Source organism: Apteryx mantelli, chromosome 3, assembly GCF_036417845.1.
Source record: "Apteryx mantelli isolate bAptMan1 chromosome 3, bAptMan1.hap1, whole genome shotgun sequence".
Classification (NCBI taxonomy): Eukaryota; Metazoa; Chordata; class Aves; order Apterygiformes; family Apterygidae; genus Apteryx; species Apteryx mantelli.
In genome coordinates, this window is record NC_089980.1 from 138,169,677 (window position 1) to 138,188,612 (window position 18,936).

At 43.1% G+C, this 18,936-nt stretch overlaps 1 protein-coding gene across 2 annotated transcripts in view; it reads left to right on the forward strand.

Annotated features, from left to right (window-relative positions):
* Positions 1–18,936, forward strand: part of ELP3 (elongator acetyltransferase complex subunit 3) — a 91,340-nt gene that overhangs the window by 55,525 nt on the left and 16,879 nt on the right. For both annotated transcript variants that reach the window (XM_067294453.1, XM_067294454.1), the window contains 4 exons: positions 4,186–4,276; positions 9,068–9,133; positions 14,575–14,802; positions 16,705–16,786. In XM_067294453.1, coding sequence (XP_067150554.1) covers positions 4,186–4,276; positions 9,068–9,133; positions 14,575–14,802; positions 16,705–16,786 — 467 coding nt within the window. The remainder of the gene's footprint in view (positions 1–4,185; positions 4,277–9,067; positions 9,134–14,574; positions 14,803–16,704; positions 16,787–18,936) is intronic.

Here is an 18,936-nt window from a genome sequence, read left to right on the forward strand (position 1 = left end):
TTCTGTCTATCATAAGAATGAGATTCTGGAGCACCTTTCCAAATTTACCACAGAGGAAGAGAACCAAAGTATTGCTATGGTGAAGCTTGATTAGATTTATGAATGTGATTGTGATCCAACAGTCTGTAGTAACTGAGACGCAGATTCAGAGACCAGGAGATCCCATCTTCAGTTCTTTGTTCCTTTGAGAACTGAGGGCTGCAGCTGAGTTCTGAAAAGAGGAAATATGATCCTGATAAAGAAGGCAAAACATGTCTTACAGGGTATAGTTACTTGATATTCCCACAGACTTTTCGTGTCACTTGTAGAAGCATTTCCAAAGGCAAAACTCTTGTCTTTTCTCCCTGTGTGCCTCCCTCTTCCTGATGGATTCCAATATAGACACAATGGTCCATTTCTTCATGATGTTATTGGCATAGCATTGTATCTGAGAATAAAGCTGTTCGTTTTGCAGGACTATGAGTTTGCAGCCTAGTAGGTCTTCTGCTAAGGAACACAGACCTGGGAAGCTCTCACTCGCGGTACTGTGCCTTGTGTGCTGGTTATTTGGACTGAGATTTCTTCTGTCAGCAGCAGAGGCCTCCGTTCAGCTGTCATCCAGTTGTCAGTTATTATGTTCCAGTGGAATAATTGTTTTCTTACTGACTGGCTCGTGTTATCTGAAATTTGTTCTTAGTGATTACAGATTTTGACACCTCCAGCGCAAAGTGCAAAAGCTATTACTTTGATCTAAATTGCCTTCAGGATCATTGTGTTATTCTGTAGCAGAATAATGAACAAAGCCTGATTTCTAAAATGTTTGTCCTTGTTTCCAGCACTGCTTCACTGGGGATAGTAACGTTTTCCCAGTCTCCCATTGCTTTCCGCTGCAACCTCCCCAGGCCCTTTCCATCTTACTCTGCTTCCACAGTTCCTTCCTCCACACCTTGTATTTCAGGCTCTGTTTCCAAAATCCTTTCAGATTCATCTTTTGCCCCAGAAGGTGGCAAGTTCTGAGCTTTCTGCGTACCAACTGGCCATTTGATGCACGCATGCACATTTTCTAGCAAACAAAACAGCGGCAAAAGGCTGAGCCAGCCATGCTCTTCCCTATTAGGATCGCTGTTTGGGATCTCTGTCCTCTATTGCCAGGTTTTCAGGAAGCATAAGGACTCACCATTTTTGTAATCCGTCGCATATGTTCAAAATTATCAGTTTAAGGAGTTGGGTGAGCACGGAGGAGGTGTCACTGACAGAACAATGTAGAAGCCTTTCTGCTTCAGAAAACTAGGTTAAATATGTGCAAAATGATTGTGAGGATGTTGCTAATGGCTGGTTGGAAGAGAATGTCTTCATGGATACTTTGTGATTGTCCAAGATGCTTAATACTCTGTTTAACCTGAATGTTTGTGAACCTGTTGTGCACCCCTAAGTGCTTTGGTGTGTAAGAAGGTGTGAAATGACAGCAGTAATGCCAGAGAGCGTGACACCTTTCCTCTTGCGGATCTCAGTGTTTTATGTAAATGTTATTTTCACTTTACTGATGGGGACATGTAGGCATGGAGAAATAAAATACGTTAGTCAACTGAGATCATCTAACAAGTCAAAGTTAAGGCTAGAATCAAGGTCTTTTGATTTCCACCATGTACATGAATCAACTGCATCACAACTGCTAACACAATATGTTTGAAAAATCAAAGATTAAATATACTCTGAAGGTCCTGGCAAATAGCACATTAAGTTTAATAAGGTCATGATTTAATCCCAAATCCCTGATTTAGCCTGAATTTATTTAGCATTTTAACAAGTCCTTAAATCACTAGTGCAATGTTGTCTTTTGGCTGTTCGAAATACACATTTATCGTGTATACCCATGATGTACATAGAATATTTATTTACATATTCTGCCCTAATCTGAAGTGGGGAGAGAAAAATTCTTCCTTGCTTTCTTTTTTTTTAAAAGCTTATTTTTCACATACACGTTTTGTTTTAGATTGTTCCCTAGTCAGCAGATAAGAGGCTCGAGTTACTATATCTTGTAATCTTTCATTTATTTGCAGTAGTTTATTTACTGTTTCTTAGATGACTCTGGATTTTGCTAAAGACCTACTACTGGAAGATGTCAGTGCGTTTCATCTGTGCCCCTTTAGGGGAAATACGTGCAGCCTGACTTTTTGGAGTTGTTCCCTAGTTAGAAGATAGGCGTTCAGTTAGATTATCACTGTAGATCTAACATGCCCTCATGAAAATGCTGTTCTCCTCCCGTGTGTCCTTTAGTCACAATGTGAAGTGCTCATTTCCTCTAATTGAAGCTCTTTGAAGTATGTTGTGTTGGCTCTGCAGTGTCTTATTTACTCAGAGAAATCCACTGAATAAATGAACTGGTTAGCTAATGGTATTTTGCCTCAACTTTTTGTTACGCAAGTTTAAGAGGTGGGGAAGCTTTCTTAGACCCTTTGGCTTTAGGGAAAGAAGGTCGAGGAAAGCGGGAGGAAATAAGTAAACCACAAGGCCCCCAGGACCCAGCTTTATGTTGGCAAAAGTTGTACCAAAATTGGACTGCATTTGATGCTGAAATAGGAGGAGAATCCTGGAATCTGAAATGCTTGTTTTCGTTCTTAATAGTAAAGGAAAACTCCTTTTCTTGCCCCCTGCCAGTGTCTCAGGCCTCCACAACACAAGGAAGCAGCACAAGGATCAGGTCTGCAGGACCCTTTCAGACCATTACCCTGATACAGCTCTTGCCCAGAATAGTGACTGTTGATGGCGGCCGTGATGTGAACACAAGTCCTCAAGGAACTGAATAGATCTCCATTAATACATTTTATAGAGGTCATCAGACAGCTGCTCGATGGTGATGACTTTCAATCACTACTGAACCAAGATGGATTAAGCTAATTGCATTATCAATTCCCTGAACCATCCAGTTGTCTGTATGTTTTTTGGTGATATTCTGTTCTTTACTCTGCTGGATGCTTGTAGAGATGAAGAAAAGGGAGGAATACTCATCAAAGGATGTATGTGAACTGCATTTTGAGACCGAATTGTTCTACATTGTACCAAGTGTTTTTCACACTTGTATAGTTCTTATTTCTCTGTAGAAAATCTGAGGGGTTTTGGATTGTATAGTACTTGAGTAGGTTTGTCTGTGTCTTTTTAGAGTGTTTTTAATTTTAAAATACTCTGGAGTTTTATAAGCGGTGTTTTCTTGCTTTTGAAGATTACCTGTGTCTAGTTATAGGTAACTGCCCCAGCGCTAGTTATAATTCCTACTTTATTCTCACAGCCGACTTGTGCTTTCCACCATACATAGCTCACATGCCTTTTTGCCTTCTCCATTGCTACCCCTTATATCCAGGGGTCTAGTGGGTTATCGGAGGTACCAGGGTAGAGTTTGAGCCAGAAGAGGGGGAATCATTTGGAATTACTGTATATAATATAGCGTAATATCTTCTTTTCTGTTTGATCTCAATGGATAATTCCTCCTTTGGTGTCCAGCTTACATTATGTCTAGCGAGACAAATTGGCTGCCGTGGAAGGCACTGAAGAGGCCAAATCTGGTTTTGCTTTCAAATTTCTTTTTAGTACCTCCTTTGGAGAACTTCAGGAAGACATCTTGCCATTTGCACACTCACCAATTCCCATTCCCACAGGAGGGCCCTAAATTTTATGTCTGGACTTGGCTGCAAATCATTTCTTGAATGGGACTACTTATCTTTTAAGCAGTTAGCTTCCCAGTTTAAAAATGTAATTCTGATGAGTTTTCCCTGATGGGCATTCAGCTCAGACACAGCAGAAAGATGTGGTCTGGTTCCGATTGCTGGTCTCCCGCAGCGGATACTGTGACCTGGTGTCCTAGGCTAGGCACAAGCTGGACTAAATGATCCTTTTTTCAGCTTTCCAAGTGAAGAATTGAGAGCAAAATTATAACCTGCCTCTCAGGATTGTAAAGACCTAGTTTTGTCTTCAGTCTTTTACTAAAATAAGTTCTCTAGCTTTTTTTTCCCTCTCCATTTTCCTTCTGTCTTTAGTTGATATTGCCTGTGTTATTTCTTGTTCAACCAATGACTTGAAACAAAGGTAATTCAGATAAATTCTATGGGCTGCTATATGGGATCTTGGCCTCAGTGACCATAATAGCATTTTATGGTTTAATGTCTTTTAATGCAGGTTTCTTGAGCTTTTTGTTTTTCCTTTTGTATGCAGAGATATCCCAATGCCACTAGTCAGCTCTGGAGTGGAGCATGGGAACCTGAGAGAGCTTGCCTTGGCCAGGATGAAGGATCTTGGGACACAGGTAAAATATTTGTTGGCTGATATGGAGAGAGAGCTGTTTGACGACTTTATGCCAAGGAGCTGGTTGTTTTTGAGAGGAAAGTGATGACCAGAAGACAGTATAGGGGGTAGGTTTGCTGCTGGAAAAAAAATCATCTGCAAAGATATTTAAAAAAAAAAAAAATTTCAATGGCTAAAAAGCACCTTGAGGATATTTCCAAGAAGCTGTTTTTGAGGGTTTTGATTGATTTTTGTTTTGTTTTGTTTAGAACTCTTACCCCCACCCCTGTAGGTACTTGGTAACTAGTTTATGATGTTCCCGTTTTTAACAGAGTGAAACCTTTTAAACCAGAGAGAAAGCAAGAAGGTTTATTTTTAATTTACACTATTAGAAATTCTTCCTTTCTCTTTCCCACGCATGCACTTATTTGACTGAACAATTGGAAGAAAGCTCTTAGTCTGAGGCCAGAGAAATCTTCCAGGAGAGATTTCAGCACAAACAAATGAGACTTGATTTTCTTGATATTTCTAAGGTTAAATAAATATATGTGCGGGGGTGGAAAGGAGGAGGGGAGAGAGAAATTGCATTTATATTTGAAGTCAAAAGCAGGTACACCTACTGAAACTTGATTTTATGAGAAGGTCACTGTAACAGTCAGCAGCTACGGTGCCCCGCATAGTCTGCCCTGACACTGCTCCCTGTTTGCACAGAATCACAGAATGGTTGAGGTTGGCAGGGACCTCTGGAGATCATCTAGTCCAACCCCCCTGATCAAGCAGGGTCACCTAGAGCACCTTGCACAGGACCCTCTCCAGATGGCTTTGAATAGCTCCAAGGAAGGAGACTCCACAACCTCTCTGGGCAACCTGTTCCAGTGCTCAGTCACCCTCACAGGAAAGAGGTTTTTCCTCATGTTTAGGTGGAACTGCCTGTGTTTCAGTTTGTGCCTGCTGCCCCTCGTCCTATTGCTGGGCACCACTGAGAAGAGTCTGGCCTCATCCTTTCTACACCCTCCCTTCAGATACTTAGACACATTGATGAGATCCCCGTTCAGTCTTCACTTTTCCAGGCTGAGGAGTCCCAGCTCTCTCAGCCTTTCCTCCTATGACCAGATGCTCCAGTCCCTTCATCATCTTAGTAGCCTTCTGCTGGACTTGCTTCAGTAGCTCCATATCTCTCCTGTTGGGGAGTCCAGAACTGGACCCAGCACTCCAGATGTGACCTCACCAGTGTTGAGCAGAGGGGGAGGATCAGCTCCCTCGACCTGCTGACAATGCTCCTCCTAACACAGCCCAGTATACCGTAGGCCTTCTCTGCCCCAAGGTCACCTTGCTGGCTCATGGTCCCCTTGTTGTCCACCAGCACTCCGAGGTCCTTCTCCACAGAGCTGCTTTCCAGCAGGTCAACCCCCAACCTGTACTGGTGCATGGGGTTATTCCTCCCTAGGTGCAGGACCCTGCCCTTCCCTTTGTTGAACTTCATGAGGTTCCTCTCCACCCACCTCTCCAGCCTGTTGAGGTCCCTCTGAAGAACAGCACAGCCCTCTGGAGTATCAGCCACTCCTCCCAGTTTTGTATTATCAGCAAGCTTGCTGAGGGACCACTCTGTCCCTTCATCCAGGTCATTGATGAAGACGTTGAACAAGACTGGACCCAGTACTGACCCCTGGGGGACACCGCTAGCTACAGGCCTCCAACTAGACTCTGTGCCGCTGATCACAACCCTCTGAGCTCTGCCATTCAGCCAGTTCTCAATCCACCTCACTGTCTGCTTATCTAACCCACACGTCCTGAGTTTGCACCTCCCTCCCAAAAGCCACTTGTCAATTGGTTTGATCCTGCACTGTCTTAAGCCTCCAGCAAAGTCATGTCCAATTTCCTAGACAAAGCATGACACAAACCTCATGCTTTTGAGCCTATTCCGGAGACCTTTAACTGCTTTGGTATCCTACTGCTCAGGTGGGCCAGGTCCTCCCCACAGCTGCTTCATGTGTTTGTATCATGATTTAGTGTATCCCATTTCTAACTCACCTTTCCTTAAAGAGGTTTTAAGACATTGCTGCATCCACGGGGATGGGACAGAGGCTGGAATGGGGCAACCTAGACTATAATGAGCCCCATGATATACAAGGAGTGAAACGCAAGCCAAAGCCAGATGTGCGACTGCTTCTGCTTTTGTACTAAACGTTGCAGTCAGTGAGTATTGGATGAGTGAGTTAGATTTTGTTTTACCCTAATCAGGGGGAGGGTGAAAGAAACAACTGCAAGGAAAGGTTTGGGCCAATATGGTAATTGCAGCTTTGGTAGATGTACGCAAGCTAGCTTTTAATCTAGTTGATTGGGTGCCAAGGACAATGAAGAAGCGACAGTAAAGGCTTCAGCTACTACGTGTGTACCAATAGCCCCACACAGGTTTGTACTGCTGCAACTATATTGTTAGTATTCAACGCAGATAGCTCCCTGGGCCATATCTAACTGCTCACTGCTTTTGCCGTCTCCGTTGCATCTTGCAGCTGTAGTGCAAAAGATCAGAAAATAAACTCCAGACTTCTGGAGTTGACTCTTCCTTCCAGCTGGGCTTTCCATACCAACTTAATCTCTCCTAAGCTGATGCCTCAGATTTTTCCTTAAATCATTCCTCCCCATCTCCCTCCAGCAGCAAGCCAGGATTTGGCTGACAGCTTTGCCAACCGCTGCAGTTTCCATCTCTCCTGCTGACTTTTCACTTCAAAACCAGACAGGGGAGACAAGCTCCGTGCTGCAGTTCAGCCTTTTCAGTTGAGCTCTTTAGGGCTACTAGTGAATTCTTCCCTGGGTCTGATACTGAAACCACATCATTTGATCTGAACTTGATTAAGACCAGCTGGAGAAGCAGGGGTATCTGATCCGTGGCAGTCAGGGATGAGCCTGGTGGTTGAGCTGAGGCTTAAAGGGCCTGCCAGGCTGACAGTCATTGCTTTCAGAAGAACCAAATCTGTTTAAAAAACAAAAAAAAAGTCTCTACTGTGCAGATAATTACAGATTTTAATTTAGTGAGGCAGAAACACTGCAGCTGGTGGAATGAGGAACCAGACAGTCTGCTGCAGTATAGCTTGAAATGTAAGATACTGTCACGTTTTCCTTGTGTTGTACGAGTAAACTATGAATGTGCTTTTCCCTCTTTTCTCTGAGCTTGGAAGAGGAGAGGAGAAGTCCAAGGCCAGGAAGGGACTTGCAGGAATCTTATGTATTTAAGGTGTGTGTAGGCTCACTAGTAAAGATCAGCCAGCTCACTTGCTCTGGCACCGTCTTTGTGGAATGGCTTGGTGAGGAGAGCATTGGGGGGATGAGGCTGAGTCACGGCAACACTGCAACTTGTGGCTGTGATTGCTGGAAAGAAATGATCCCTGAGCAGCTTGTTGGAGGCACAGGATGCTGCTTTCATGATTGCCAGCCGCTGTCTGGAACCAGAGATACGTGGACGTTGCATTGGGACGCAGAATTTTAAAGCAGCATCCTAGAATACGTTGTCCTTTCTCAGTTCTGGGATTCTTAATGAAGAGTGGAAGTGGTGGTTGCTGGTTAGGAAACTGTAAAGCAGAGAACAGTGTGTCTGCTCTAGAAGCCCAGGATTTTTTTTGTGTACTACAATGAATCCCACTACAAAAAGAAAACATTTATTTTCTGCTTTTTGGGAGATTTTTGTTTTACATTGATAATGGAATTTAAAAGCATTCAGAGGGGAACAGGGCATGGGACGGAGCTATGCTTGTTCTGTGCTTCAGGTATTTTGTGTGAATTGGATTTTCACACGCTCTCTTCTTGGCTAAAAGTCTTTGTAGGTACACGCACAGATAAGTGTTGCTGTTAGAGCAATTATAACCCATTGCTGAAGGTTATCTTCCTTCCCTCCAAATACAGCGAAGATAGTGGAATGAAACGTGCATTTGCACCTCAGCTGCTTTGGGTAAAACGATTGTGGCTGCACTTAATTGCTGACAAGAGTTGGGTTAAGGTTAGCATTGATCTTTACAATGAACCCACTAGGATGCGAAAGCACATAGTCTTCTGCAGTAGGAGAGCTTATACGACCACAACTGTTCGCTTCTCTGGATGGGTGCCAAATTACTTAATTTCATTGGTACTGCTGAGAAGCGTAAAAACTTATGCAGGCTATAACCCAGCTCTCGAGCACTGAGCTTGGAGCTCTGTCTTCTCCTCAGATTTCTACAGGAGGAAAGATTTCTTTTGGCTGTTCTTAGTTTGTGTATCGTTGGTCCCAAGCCTTGGTGATGCTCTGTGGATGCTGCATCAGCATTAGCTTTGCTTTCTTATGTTTGGGTAGGACTTCTGCTACTCTTCTCGTGTTATCGTCTAAAAGCAAGAAGAGGGTTGTTCAGACTCAAAAATTGGCTTTTTAAGGACCTCTCTGGTGCCTTAGTTTAGATTTTGTCAGTGTCAGAACTTTCCAATGTAGGATAAAAATGAATAACGTCAAAGTCTTTTCTTGTTGTTGTTTCATGTATGTTGACTTTCCCTCCAGACCCCGCTGTTTGTGAATCAAAGGGTACATTTTCTCGTGAGACATAATGGTTGCTTAGTGAATTGATTTTTACCAGCATGTCTTTCCATTTAGCACTAAGACCTCTTTCCAAGGTATATTAGGGATGGATCGGTGAGCATTTTATTTTGAAGTCTACCCATTTGAAATTCATTCTTGCAACTTCACGCTATTTCAGCTTAATTCTGAACCCAACGGGTGGCTGGAAATCTGTACGTTTCAAAGCCTAATGTACTTCTCCCATGCGATTTTTCTCTCCTTTTCTTTTCCCAGTGTCGTGACGTAAGGACGAGAGAGGTTGGAATTCAAGAAATTCACCATAAAGTGAGACCTTATCAGGTAGGATTTGTCTGTTCTCCAGGAGTTTGCTTCCAACACAATTTGTTATATGTGTTTGGTGTGGAGGCGTTGGGACCTGTTTGTTGCACATCCAGTCCTGTGGTTTGCCATTGTAACTGGCTCCAATGTTTCATTTTTATTCACTGCAGCTTTGGATGGTTTTTGTTTGAGCACAGTCACATGTTGAAATTTATGGACCACTATGTTCAATAAACCGACTACAGACACCAGTTATTTCAGTATTTGCACCGCTATCGCAAAATAAACAGCTTTTTCTACTGCTTCTCAGCCTTTCCTCCCCCCCCCCCACTCTGTCCCATTACAAATTTGTATTTAGAAAATGCCAAAAACACAGTAGTACATGCTGAACAGGAATGAATATTTAGCAGGCTGAATTTACAGCCTTTTGTGTCAGTGTGCCTGTTCGTCTGGGCAAACACCGTGTATGTAGATAGACAGACTTCTGCACATGTGTGCATATATTTATATGTGAGTAGATCTGTTTAGCGTATGATACATATGCTGTGTTTTTTCTTTCTGGAATCCTAAAATAGTCCTCAAAAAAGATTGCCATGCTTCTTTTAGAGAAAGGAAAATACATGCTGCTGAACTTCAGGCATCAAATTTAGGCAGCTAATTCCGTAGCTCCTTCTAGTTCCAAGATGGGATCAGTCCTTCTAGAAAATGATCAGTATGTCCATGGCCACATTTGGGACCTAAGGAGATGAACCTTCTAAGGTTGCACAGGGTGGGATCCACCTTGGTATACGTGATGCAGTGGCCAATAAGTCACACCCTGAAAGTATTATTTTCTGCTTTTTTGCTGACAGTAAGGAAAGTCCGGAATAACTGGCTCAGATGAAGATGTCTCCCCAATAAACATCTAAAGCTGGGGAAGATGGATTCAACACATGGTGACTCAGACAAATCTAGGAAAACAAAACCAGTAACCTCTCCTGTTCTGTCAGTTGTGCTGCCTCCCAAATTAATGATGGTGCTGTTATAATCCAGCCCTCTGTTTTTCGTTCCCCATGGAGGGTTGTAGAGTCTGTCAGTCATATACTGCCTTTACCTTCAAACGTGAATTCTTTGTGCCAGACAGAAGGTACTGCTACCCCTGGGTAGAAAGCTGAATCAGAACGACACTTCCATACCTCTCCCCTCTTCTGTGCAATGGGCACGTGTTCGCTTTCTCTAAACGTAGGTGACTAAACTGTGATTAGACTTTCCATGTATCAACACAGAAAGAGGTTCCTAACAGAGGTCCTCTCACTTGCGTTTTGGCAGCTCCACTGGTTATTTAGGCTTCAAAGAGGCTCTGAAGTTAGGTGCCAAAAGTTAAGTAGCGTGAATATTTGCTGCGCTTGGTATCTGGCCGATGTTCTCACTTTGCAAACTGGAGATTATTGGGAGCCATATTCTGTTTTTCTCCTGCCGTTAAGTGAAGTCAGATGGAGTGGAATACTTCCCATCTTGCTGACTACGTAACAGAAATCCAGCATGGAAATGGGTTCTGAGTCCAAATGAATTATCTTGTTCTTACCAGATTTCTAGAAGAACGGGGGCTGCACGGGTTCATTTGTACATAGGCCATGCAGCCTTTCTGCTCCGCTCCTGTTATCTAGTCCGTGGTCATTTCACAAAACATCTTCCAAAGATGTCAGCAGTGCTAATCTGATTTAAATTGTAGATTTCTTGGGTAGTTAGCAAATAGCTTATCACAGGGTTTTCAAAGCAATGTTATGTTGAATATTCCCTTTGTTAAACTCATCTGTGTGAGTGGCAGGAGGATGTCATTATCCAGTCTTAGCAAAATTTATCATGACAGCAAGCGAGAGAGAAATTCTGAAGATGGTATAATTTTTCATGTGCTTTAGACTAATGACAAGCTATGATGTTTTCCTTGTCTTCAAAAGTAAACAGCGCATCCCTTTGATAAGAGAGGCTATCATGTCAGATCTAAAAGTGATTAGTCTCTTCCTATAATTAGTTACACTTTATGCAACTTCTTTTTGTTAAGATCAGTAGGCTGTATGTTGGTTTTCTTTTTTTTTATTTTTTAATATATATATAATGGTGATGGTGTGTCTGCTTTTAAAAGTATTTTGAAATATTAAAAAAAAAAATCAATTTGAAACAGATTACTTGCCCATAGCTGCTTATTTACGGAACTGCCTCTAAGCTGCCTTTTCAATTAGTGGCATTTCTCCACAGCAGCGAAAGGCATTTGCTTGCTCTTAGAATGGTTAAAGCTGTATAGTGCTACGTAATAGTCTTAAAACGCTCTAGTGAGTGGTTGCTGAAAAGAGGTGGTGGAGTGACAGCTTTTGAAAGGCGAGGGGCAACGGCAGCTCTGTTACGCTTGCTGCCGTAACACTAATACAGGTTCGTATATATAAGAGGTAGAGGCTGCTGTTTCTGCAAAACAGATGCTTTTTGAATCACGATAGCAATCTCGATATCAAGCCTTAGTAGGCATAAGGCAGATTTTTAAGCTGCGAGTAGCTGCTTTAGGTCAAGAGTGTAGTCTCCGTCTGGGATTTTCCCTTATTAGTCAGAGTAAGTTTAAAAAAAAGACTGTGCCGCATCTTTAATAGGATTGCAAGCTGAAATGGCGATCTGCCCTAGTGAGGATTATTCTTACCCAGCGTGCAGGATGGCTCAGAGGCAAGGCCCTGCCCCGGGCTACCACGGTGGAGTTCACCGACCCGCGCATAGCTATGCACCAGCCAAGCACCAGGTGATCCAGGCTGGCTCTTACCCCTTTGAGGGCATCTCTGCATCTTAGATTCCTCTGTGCCCAGGGAGGTGAGGAGAGCAGAAGATTTAGTCCACTTAAGTAAATATGCACACAATATAAAAACTGTCCATGGAGGTTCATGTTATCTTTCTTCGTTTCTCCCTGCAAGTGTCTTTTGGACTGTGTAAGCATAACGGAGCATGTAGACCCTACCGGAGTACAAGCAATAGAGACATATTTTCCTTTTTTTTTTTTCTTTTGTTCTCAGGAGAAGCCTGGGAATTCTCATATCTTGCCATTTTGAACTCTTAGTATAGCGGTGTTTATTAGGATTTTTTCTTTTATTTTCTTTTTATATTAGCAGTGAGCTTTACCCCAGCTACTTTTCTACAGCGAGTTCCGTGTATGATACTGCAGCATCTGAGCACTGTACGGATCTTATGCCCTCTTATCTCCCTCTACATTTCTATTTTACTACTGGAGTTACGTAGATAACAGCAGACTTCCTGGGTCGGCGTGTGCCAGCTTTCCTTAGCAAGCCGGAGCGTAGCCGCCCTCGTGGAGAATTTGGCACATACGCAGCCATCTGTTTGGGTGCTTACCCTGTGCGCTGTATGTCAGCGCTGAAATGAGCCCTGCTTCTGTAGTCGGTAAGAGGTTTAATTGTGAGCTGTGCTCACCCGGGCTTCGTCATGGAGCAGAGCGGGGAGGCGACAGGATCCCACGTGGCTTTTCTGTAAACAAATCTTTAGTTCATGGATTTCTGGGCATTAGAGGATTTGCAGAAAAATACCAAGGCCCCTTGCTTGAGTCTTTATAGTAGTACTGGGAGGAGTACGGCAAGGTGTACGTAGGGGTCAATCCTGTACCGCGCTGTCGGGAAGGAAGCGTTGGAAACACCAGTGCAGGGCATCCGGTGGTGCTTGCCGTTCAGGGCCGAACTCCTGTGGTTAAAGGAGTCTCTCTAAATGACGGCAGGTGTGTCTACGTGATGGTTTAAGTTCAGATCAGGACTTGCTTCAAAAGCCTTCCTTCTGCTAATTCCCCACTTGGGATAGCACCAGAGCGGTCTTGAAGAGCACAAACCTGATTCCTTTCGGATTAAGTTAGAAGGTGCCTTCCAGAAGTGCAGCTAATGTACTCCAGCCATTAATGGGTGCCTAGTTCATGGGATGAGACTAGAACTAGTCTGTACTGAAAACCTCCAAACATGTATTATGTGGTCCTCAGGCCCTCGGTGTTGCAAACCACGTGAGGGCTGCTGGTGCTCAACTGTTGAGCTAACCAATTTGGGAAATTGGGTCTGCTCACCAGGTGCTAGGGGTGGGTGAGGAAATCCTTACAGCAAGGATGGGTAGCTAGTCCAGCTTACCAGCTCAATTCACAGCCCAAATACAGTGACTCACTATGTCACCAGAGATGTGACTTTATTATCATCAGCAACAGGATACATCAAATTAACTGAGTGTTAACTCCACTACAAACAAGCGCAGCTACTGTTATGAGATTTGATCACATCTCATGTTGCCATAGGGAAGTCTGATCTTGTGTCATTTCTTGGGTCCTGGGGCTGCTCCTTGATGATGCTAGGTTCCCCATGATGCTAAGTGTCCTTCTCTGAAAAAGTAGTTTTTCTTCTTTCTGCTCTTTTACCCATCAGTTACTTTTTGTAGCTTCTAGGTGATATGCAGAACTAATTTCTTCTACCCAAGCACAGTCTTTATCGTATTTGCCACAGGCAGTCAACCCTCATTTTGTTTTTCCCTTCTACTCATTGTGGTCTTCAGAACCGCCTTTATCTAGATTGTTATCAGTAAATTAGGTTCAAGGCAAGCCATACGTTGTTACCGGTCAGTTATCAGTGTGCTCGTCCAGATGGTTTTGGTGTCTCCAATACTCTCTGAATGAGTAACAGCACTTCCTGCTGATTCTGTAGAGCGCATATGTAATTTATGATGCGTTGCAAAAACTTTTAGGACTTCTTACTCAACACCAACCATTTCAGATCTGCTCCGTTGCCCTACACCGGTTGCTAATGTAGGTGTATCCATCCACATTTGCTGGAGAGAACTAATTCATAGCTAGTAAGGGAGTTGACTGCTGCTTAGCAAACCATCTTTTGTAGACACCTCAAGCCTTTTCTTTTGCAGAGCAGTAGAGATGCTGCCTAAATGCAGGTTCACTGAAGGCAGGTGTGAAACTGCTCATTCTACATTAGCTAATTTGTAATTGGAGTTGAAGTTCAGTTAGCATGAGTCCCTTGGTTAGTGGAAAGAGTTGTTGCCCCCATTGATTTTGCAGTGGTTACGAAACCCAAGTAACTTAAGGAAAATAGTTTTAGATTTCTGACTCACACCAGCTAGCTATATATGGGTTATGAGCCCTTCTGGAGAGCTTGCAGATGGGCATGGAAGACTAGTTTTATCCTGTTGGCAAATATATTTCTATTAAAGTAGTCACATGCTTTATCTTTAATATGACTGCAGTAATAGCTCCTTCAGTTCTTATCCATTACTGCTAAAATCCATCTAGAATTAAATTGGGCTTTAAGGAAGCACTTTGTGTTTTCTCTGAATCATAATAATTTATGGATCCATGAAATTGGTTTTGGTCTGTTCAACATGTTGCTTAAGTATTTTTCCTAAGTTCTTCTTTTCTCTCCTTCTCTGTGTGCTCTTCGTTGCTTGTTCTCTTTGACCAGATTGAATTAGTTAGAAGAGATTATGTGGCTAATGGTGGCTGGGAGACCTTCCTGTCCTATGAAGATCCAGAGCAGGATATTCTCGTTGGCCTTCTGCGCTTGCGGAAGTGTTCAGAGGAGTCATTCAGACCGGAGCTGAAAGGAGGTGTTTCCATTGTCCGGGAGCTGCACGTGTACGGGAGCGTGGTCCCCGTGAGCAGCAGGGATCCTTCGAAATTTCAGCATCAGGTACTCCAAGCCATCTTTATTTTTCCCCTGTGCCTCTTTCTCATCCCTCCCCGATATAATCGGTGCAAAATATTATTTAATCTTCGAGATTCATTCAGCTGTTTGGATTATAGTCTGCTGCAGTAGGAAAAGAATTGAAATCAAGCCTCCTCTTGCATTTCACATGCTAAAATCCTGTTGCTTCTGGGTTTTTGCTACTGTGATTGAGTTTAGGCCCCGGTAGATTTTAAACCTTAAGATTGAGCTTTTAAAAAAAGCAATCGCTTTGTCCTCTGTGCCAGAAATGCTCAGGGCTGATGTTTTAAATTAACTTCCTTGTTTTTAATAATCTTTCCCCGAGTATATGCATTAAGATGCAATTTTGTTGGACAGTGATGACGTATGGCCATAAGGCAGCAGCTTTAAAAAAAAGAACGAATGTTTCCACTCTAAAATGGTTAACATTTCAAAATTTAGAAAGGAAAAAGTGGTCATCTGAAATGTTAAAAGAAAAAAAAGAAAAAAAAGAGAGAGAGAGAAAGAAAAAAATCAATTGAAAGTAGCCAGCTACAAACATTAAAATAGGCTGGAAATTGAGATTTCATGGCATATGACGCACTGATGTTCATTCAGAATAGTCAGTGTTCGAGAGGTTAAGCAGAAACTGTTCTTTGCAATTGGTGAGGACAATTTCTGATTAGAAGAACGTTTTAGATTGAAGAGTTGTATGCGTTATTTAAAAATGCCTACAAGTATTAAATGTTTTTAGAATTAAATCACATCCACTTCAGTTTCACCACAGCCCCAGTCTGTACACCTTGTCGGGAAAACAGATGGACAAAGAGCCGAGCATAATTCCTGCATCCTAATGTTACATGTGAATTAATCCAATCAATTATTCAGAGTATAGGACCACCTTAGTTGTTAAATAGAGTGGAAAAGCTAGTCCCTCATTTGGAAGCATTATTTTGATTCCAGTAGCGCTCCAGCCGTGCAAGATTTTCAAATGTAAAAAGAGGCACGGTTCTGCTCCAGCATGTTAACATGTTCTTCTGCAGTTCTTTGTGGTTTGGCATCTCGCGTTCCACGAGCTGAGCCCTACAGTTGTCCCATGAGCTATGAAGAGCAGCGCAGGCTTTGAGCACGAATCCGCGGCTGCAAGAGTCCTACAGGTCCCACAGCCATTTGGCTTTGTGGGTAGCCCCAGACAAGCTGTATGGTCACTGCTTGCCTCGGTTCTTCGTTCTGAAGTGTTAATAACCCCTGACTCCTGGAGGGGTTGTGGAAATAAAGATCGCGAGGCACTAAGACAACATCTATATTGGAAAAGCAAGCAGCACCAGGACCCATCTCTGGCTCTGCAGCTGACTGCCACAGTCTGGCCGCGTCCGTGGTGTCCCCCGTCAAAATTGTGGTAGGGATCCTCTTAGCAGTATGGACAACTGCGTCCCAGTGTCCATGCTCTGGCTCTGGTTAATTCACTAGCATAAACTCAGCCTTTAAGGGTCCGGTCAGGCAGCTGTGAAGATGCATCTTGGTGGTTTTAGGGTTGGTTATTTCAGCAGGACGGCTTTGTTCAGGGCCAGGAAATACGAGATGCACGTGAACTTGACTCAAATTGCTGGGTTTAACTTTGTTCTTTTTCTGTGTTGAGAAGCAGTCAGACATTAGAATTACCTGTGAATAATTTGATCAGAAAAAAACCTTGAGAGAGCTCCACTGTAAAGGTTAGTGCTAGTACACCTCTACTGCAGTAACTCTTCTCAAGCCGTTTTGCCTTCGCCTACAATAAGGTTTTGATCATTCCTGTGCCCAAAATATGAGTCTTCTGTGTCTGTACTAGTGCTTGAAATCTGACCTTGCTTATATTTTTCTATTTTAACGGGACTTTTTGTTTTCTTCCTCTTATTTCTTCCATTATAGGGATTTGGTATGTTGCTCATGGAGGAAGCAGAAAGAATAGCCAAAGAAGAGCATGGGTCATGGAAAATTGCTGTTATTTCAGGTACCTTTGCTTTATTCTCCCCCCTACACACACCTTAATCTGAAAATGAACCCACTGCGGCCAGCGCCACTGCTGTGAACATTCATCGTATTAGGTAGAAAAATGAGCATCAGCAGATGCTTCTTAGTAATGGAGTCAAGTTCCAGCCTAGCTTTGCCCAGCACAATACTATTATTGCGAGCAACGTGCCAGAGGACGCGCTGCGGGGAATCATCCTGCTCTTAGTGCCGAAGGAGACCGGCTGCATGACTGCGGGGTTCCTCCTCCTCCGAAGACTGCTATTTCTGAGCTCGCTGCTATGGCCCCATCGCAGGTTGCTATCGTTCAGGGCTGCTTTGCCTAACTTAGGAGTATAGAAAATTGTCAGCCGCCCTTTTAGAGTCTTTCTGCAGGCACCGTCATTACGGCGGACAGATGTGCTTTTAGGATACATTAAACGTTATCATGAGGAAGGGAGCTGTGTAAGAAGGAGCTGCGGCCCTTTCTCCCGCGTCGTTTTCCAAGCATTGCGACTAAGAAAAGCGGCATCAGCCCGTGGGGTCGGGTGTGTGAAGTCAAGGTCAGGGCTGCCTGTGTGCATGAATTTACCTTTATTGCTAACACTCTCGCATCAATATATTAAGTTATAGTAGCTATAGGAAGCTTTTACAGCCATATAGGTTGTATAACTGAGGAAACTGGCAAACTGGGAGGAGAAACTCTTATTGGCATAAGGTTCCTTTACGCTGGGGGACTTTAGCAGGACAGCTGTAATATAGAACTTTTAAAAATAATAATCCTACCCCCTGCTCCCCCAAAACAACAAAAAGCTGCATGACTTTGATCCAGGTGGTTGAGTGCCAAAGTGAACAGCCTCTCACAGTGTGTTTTCAGCTGTGTTACATCACTGGAAGTAGAATAGCGTAGTGGATCGTCTCAGCAAGTACTTGTGACAAGGGCCAGAGCGTGAGGACAACGTGTAGGCAATAGCCAGATGCTTAAAGACATTCCCGTGCTCTCCAGAATCCTGGTTCCTTGTTTTCTGAAGGCTTGTGCCAAACCTGTTTTGCTAGTCCCACTGCATGGGAGTCAGTCTGAACGGGGAATTTCGTACGGTTAAGAAATGTCCATACCAGGTCTTTCTCAATAAAGAAGAGGCGCAAAAGTGAAGACGGTTTCTCTCCTTTTGGCTAGTAACATCTGGGCTTGGGATGTCTGGAGGGAGGAAGTAGCAATTCCTCTGTGCTAAAGAACACTTCTCTTGACAAGAGCAGAAAAAGTACAGCAGATATTAAAAAATGACTTGTCAAAGCATTCGTGTTACTAATTTTAGCAAACTGATATGAAGAAATATATTCTTCTGCATGGAGACACAGTACAAGAAATCCGTCCTGCTGCATACATAGTTTGCGGCATCTTACCAAGACCTTGTCTGTGATTTTTCTGGGGTGCAAGGTATGGTATTGTGCAATGTGTCTGTATAACAGAATACTACAGCATCTGCAAAGAACAGAAGCTTTCCAGCTGTTTCCTTGGAGATGTTATCACCTGAGTTTCAGTTCTCCTGTTGGTTTTATCTGAAGTAAAAAATGCAGCCAGAAATTCTTTCTCCATTGGAGGATGAACTTGTTTTTGCTAATTTTGATTTCAAAATAGATGTATCATCTAGGAACCCTTTGCAAGGTTAGGTCTCCAACATACTGTAAAATTTTCACTACTGTCTAGAGAGAAGCTTTTAACAGAGAGCTGCTTTGAAGGTGTCTCTCTGCAGGACCGTCTTTCTCATTAATACTGTATGTTTTCATTAATGCTTTGTTTCGATGTGTCCTTTAACAGTGTCCTTTCTTCAATGTTATTTTCCAGTCTGCCACTTTCTGGCTACATCAATACTAGTCAATAAATAGTGGTTTTGAGTATTGGCTGTAGGTTAGAGCTCACCTCTAAGATGATCAGTTCAAGCTGAGCTCAGGTTAGAATTCACCTTAATCTGTACAGCACCCAAAACGGACAATACAGTTACAAGTGGTTGTGAAAAACAGGAAGGAAAATAAAAAACATGGCTGATCTGCTTTTACTGAGGTCACATGAGAAACGTGTCTCTCCTGTGCAGGCGATTTGCTGCCGTTCCTGACAAAGGTGGTATTCAGCATTTCCTGACATCTCGGACTGTG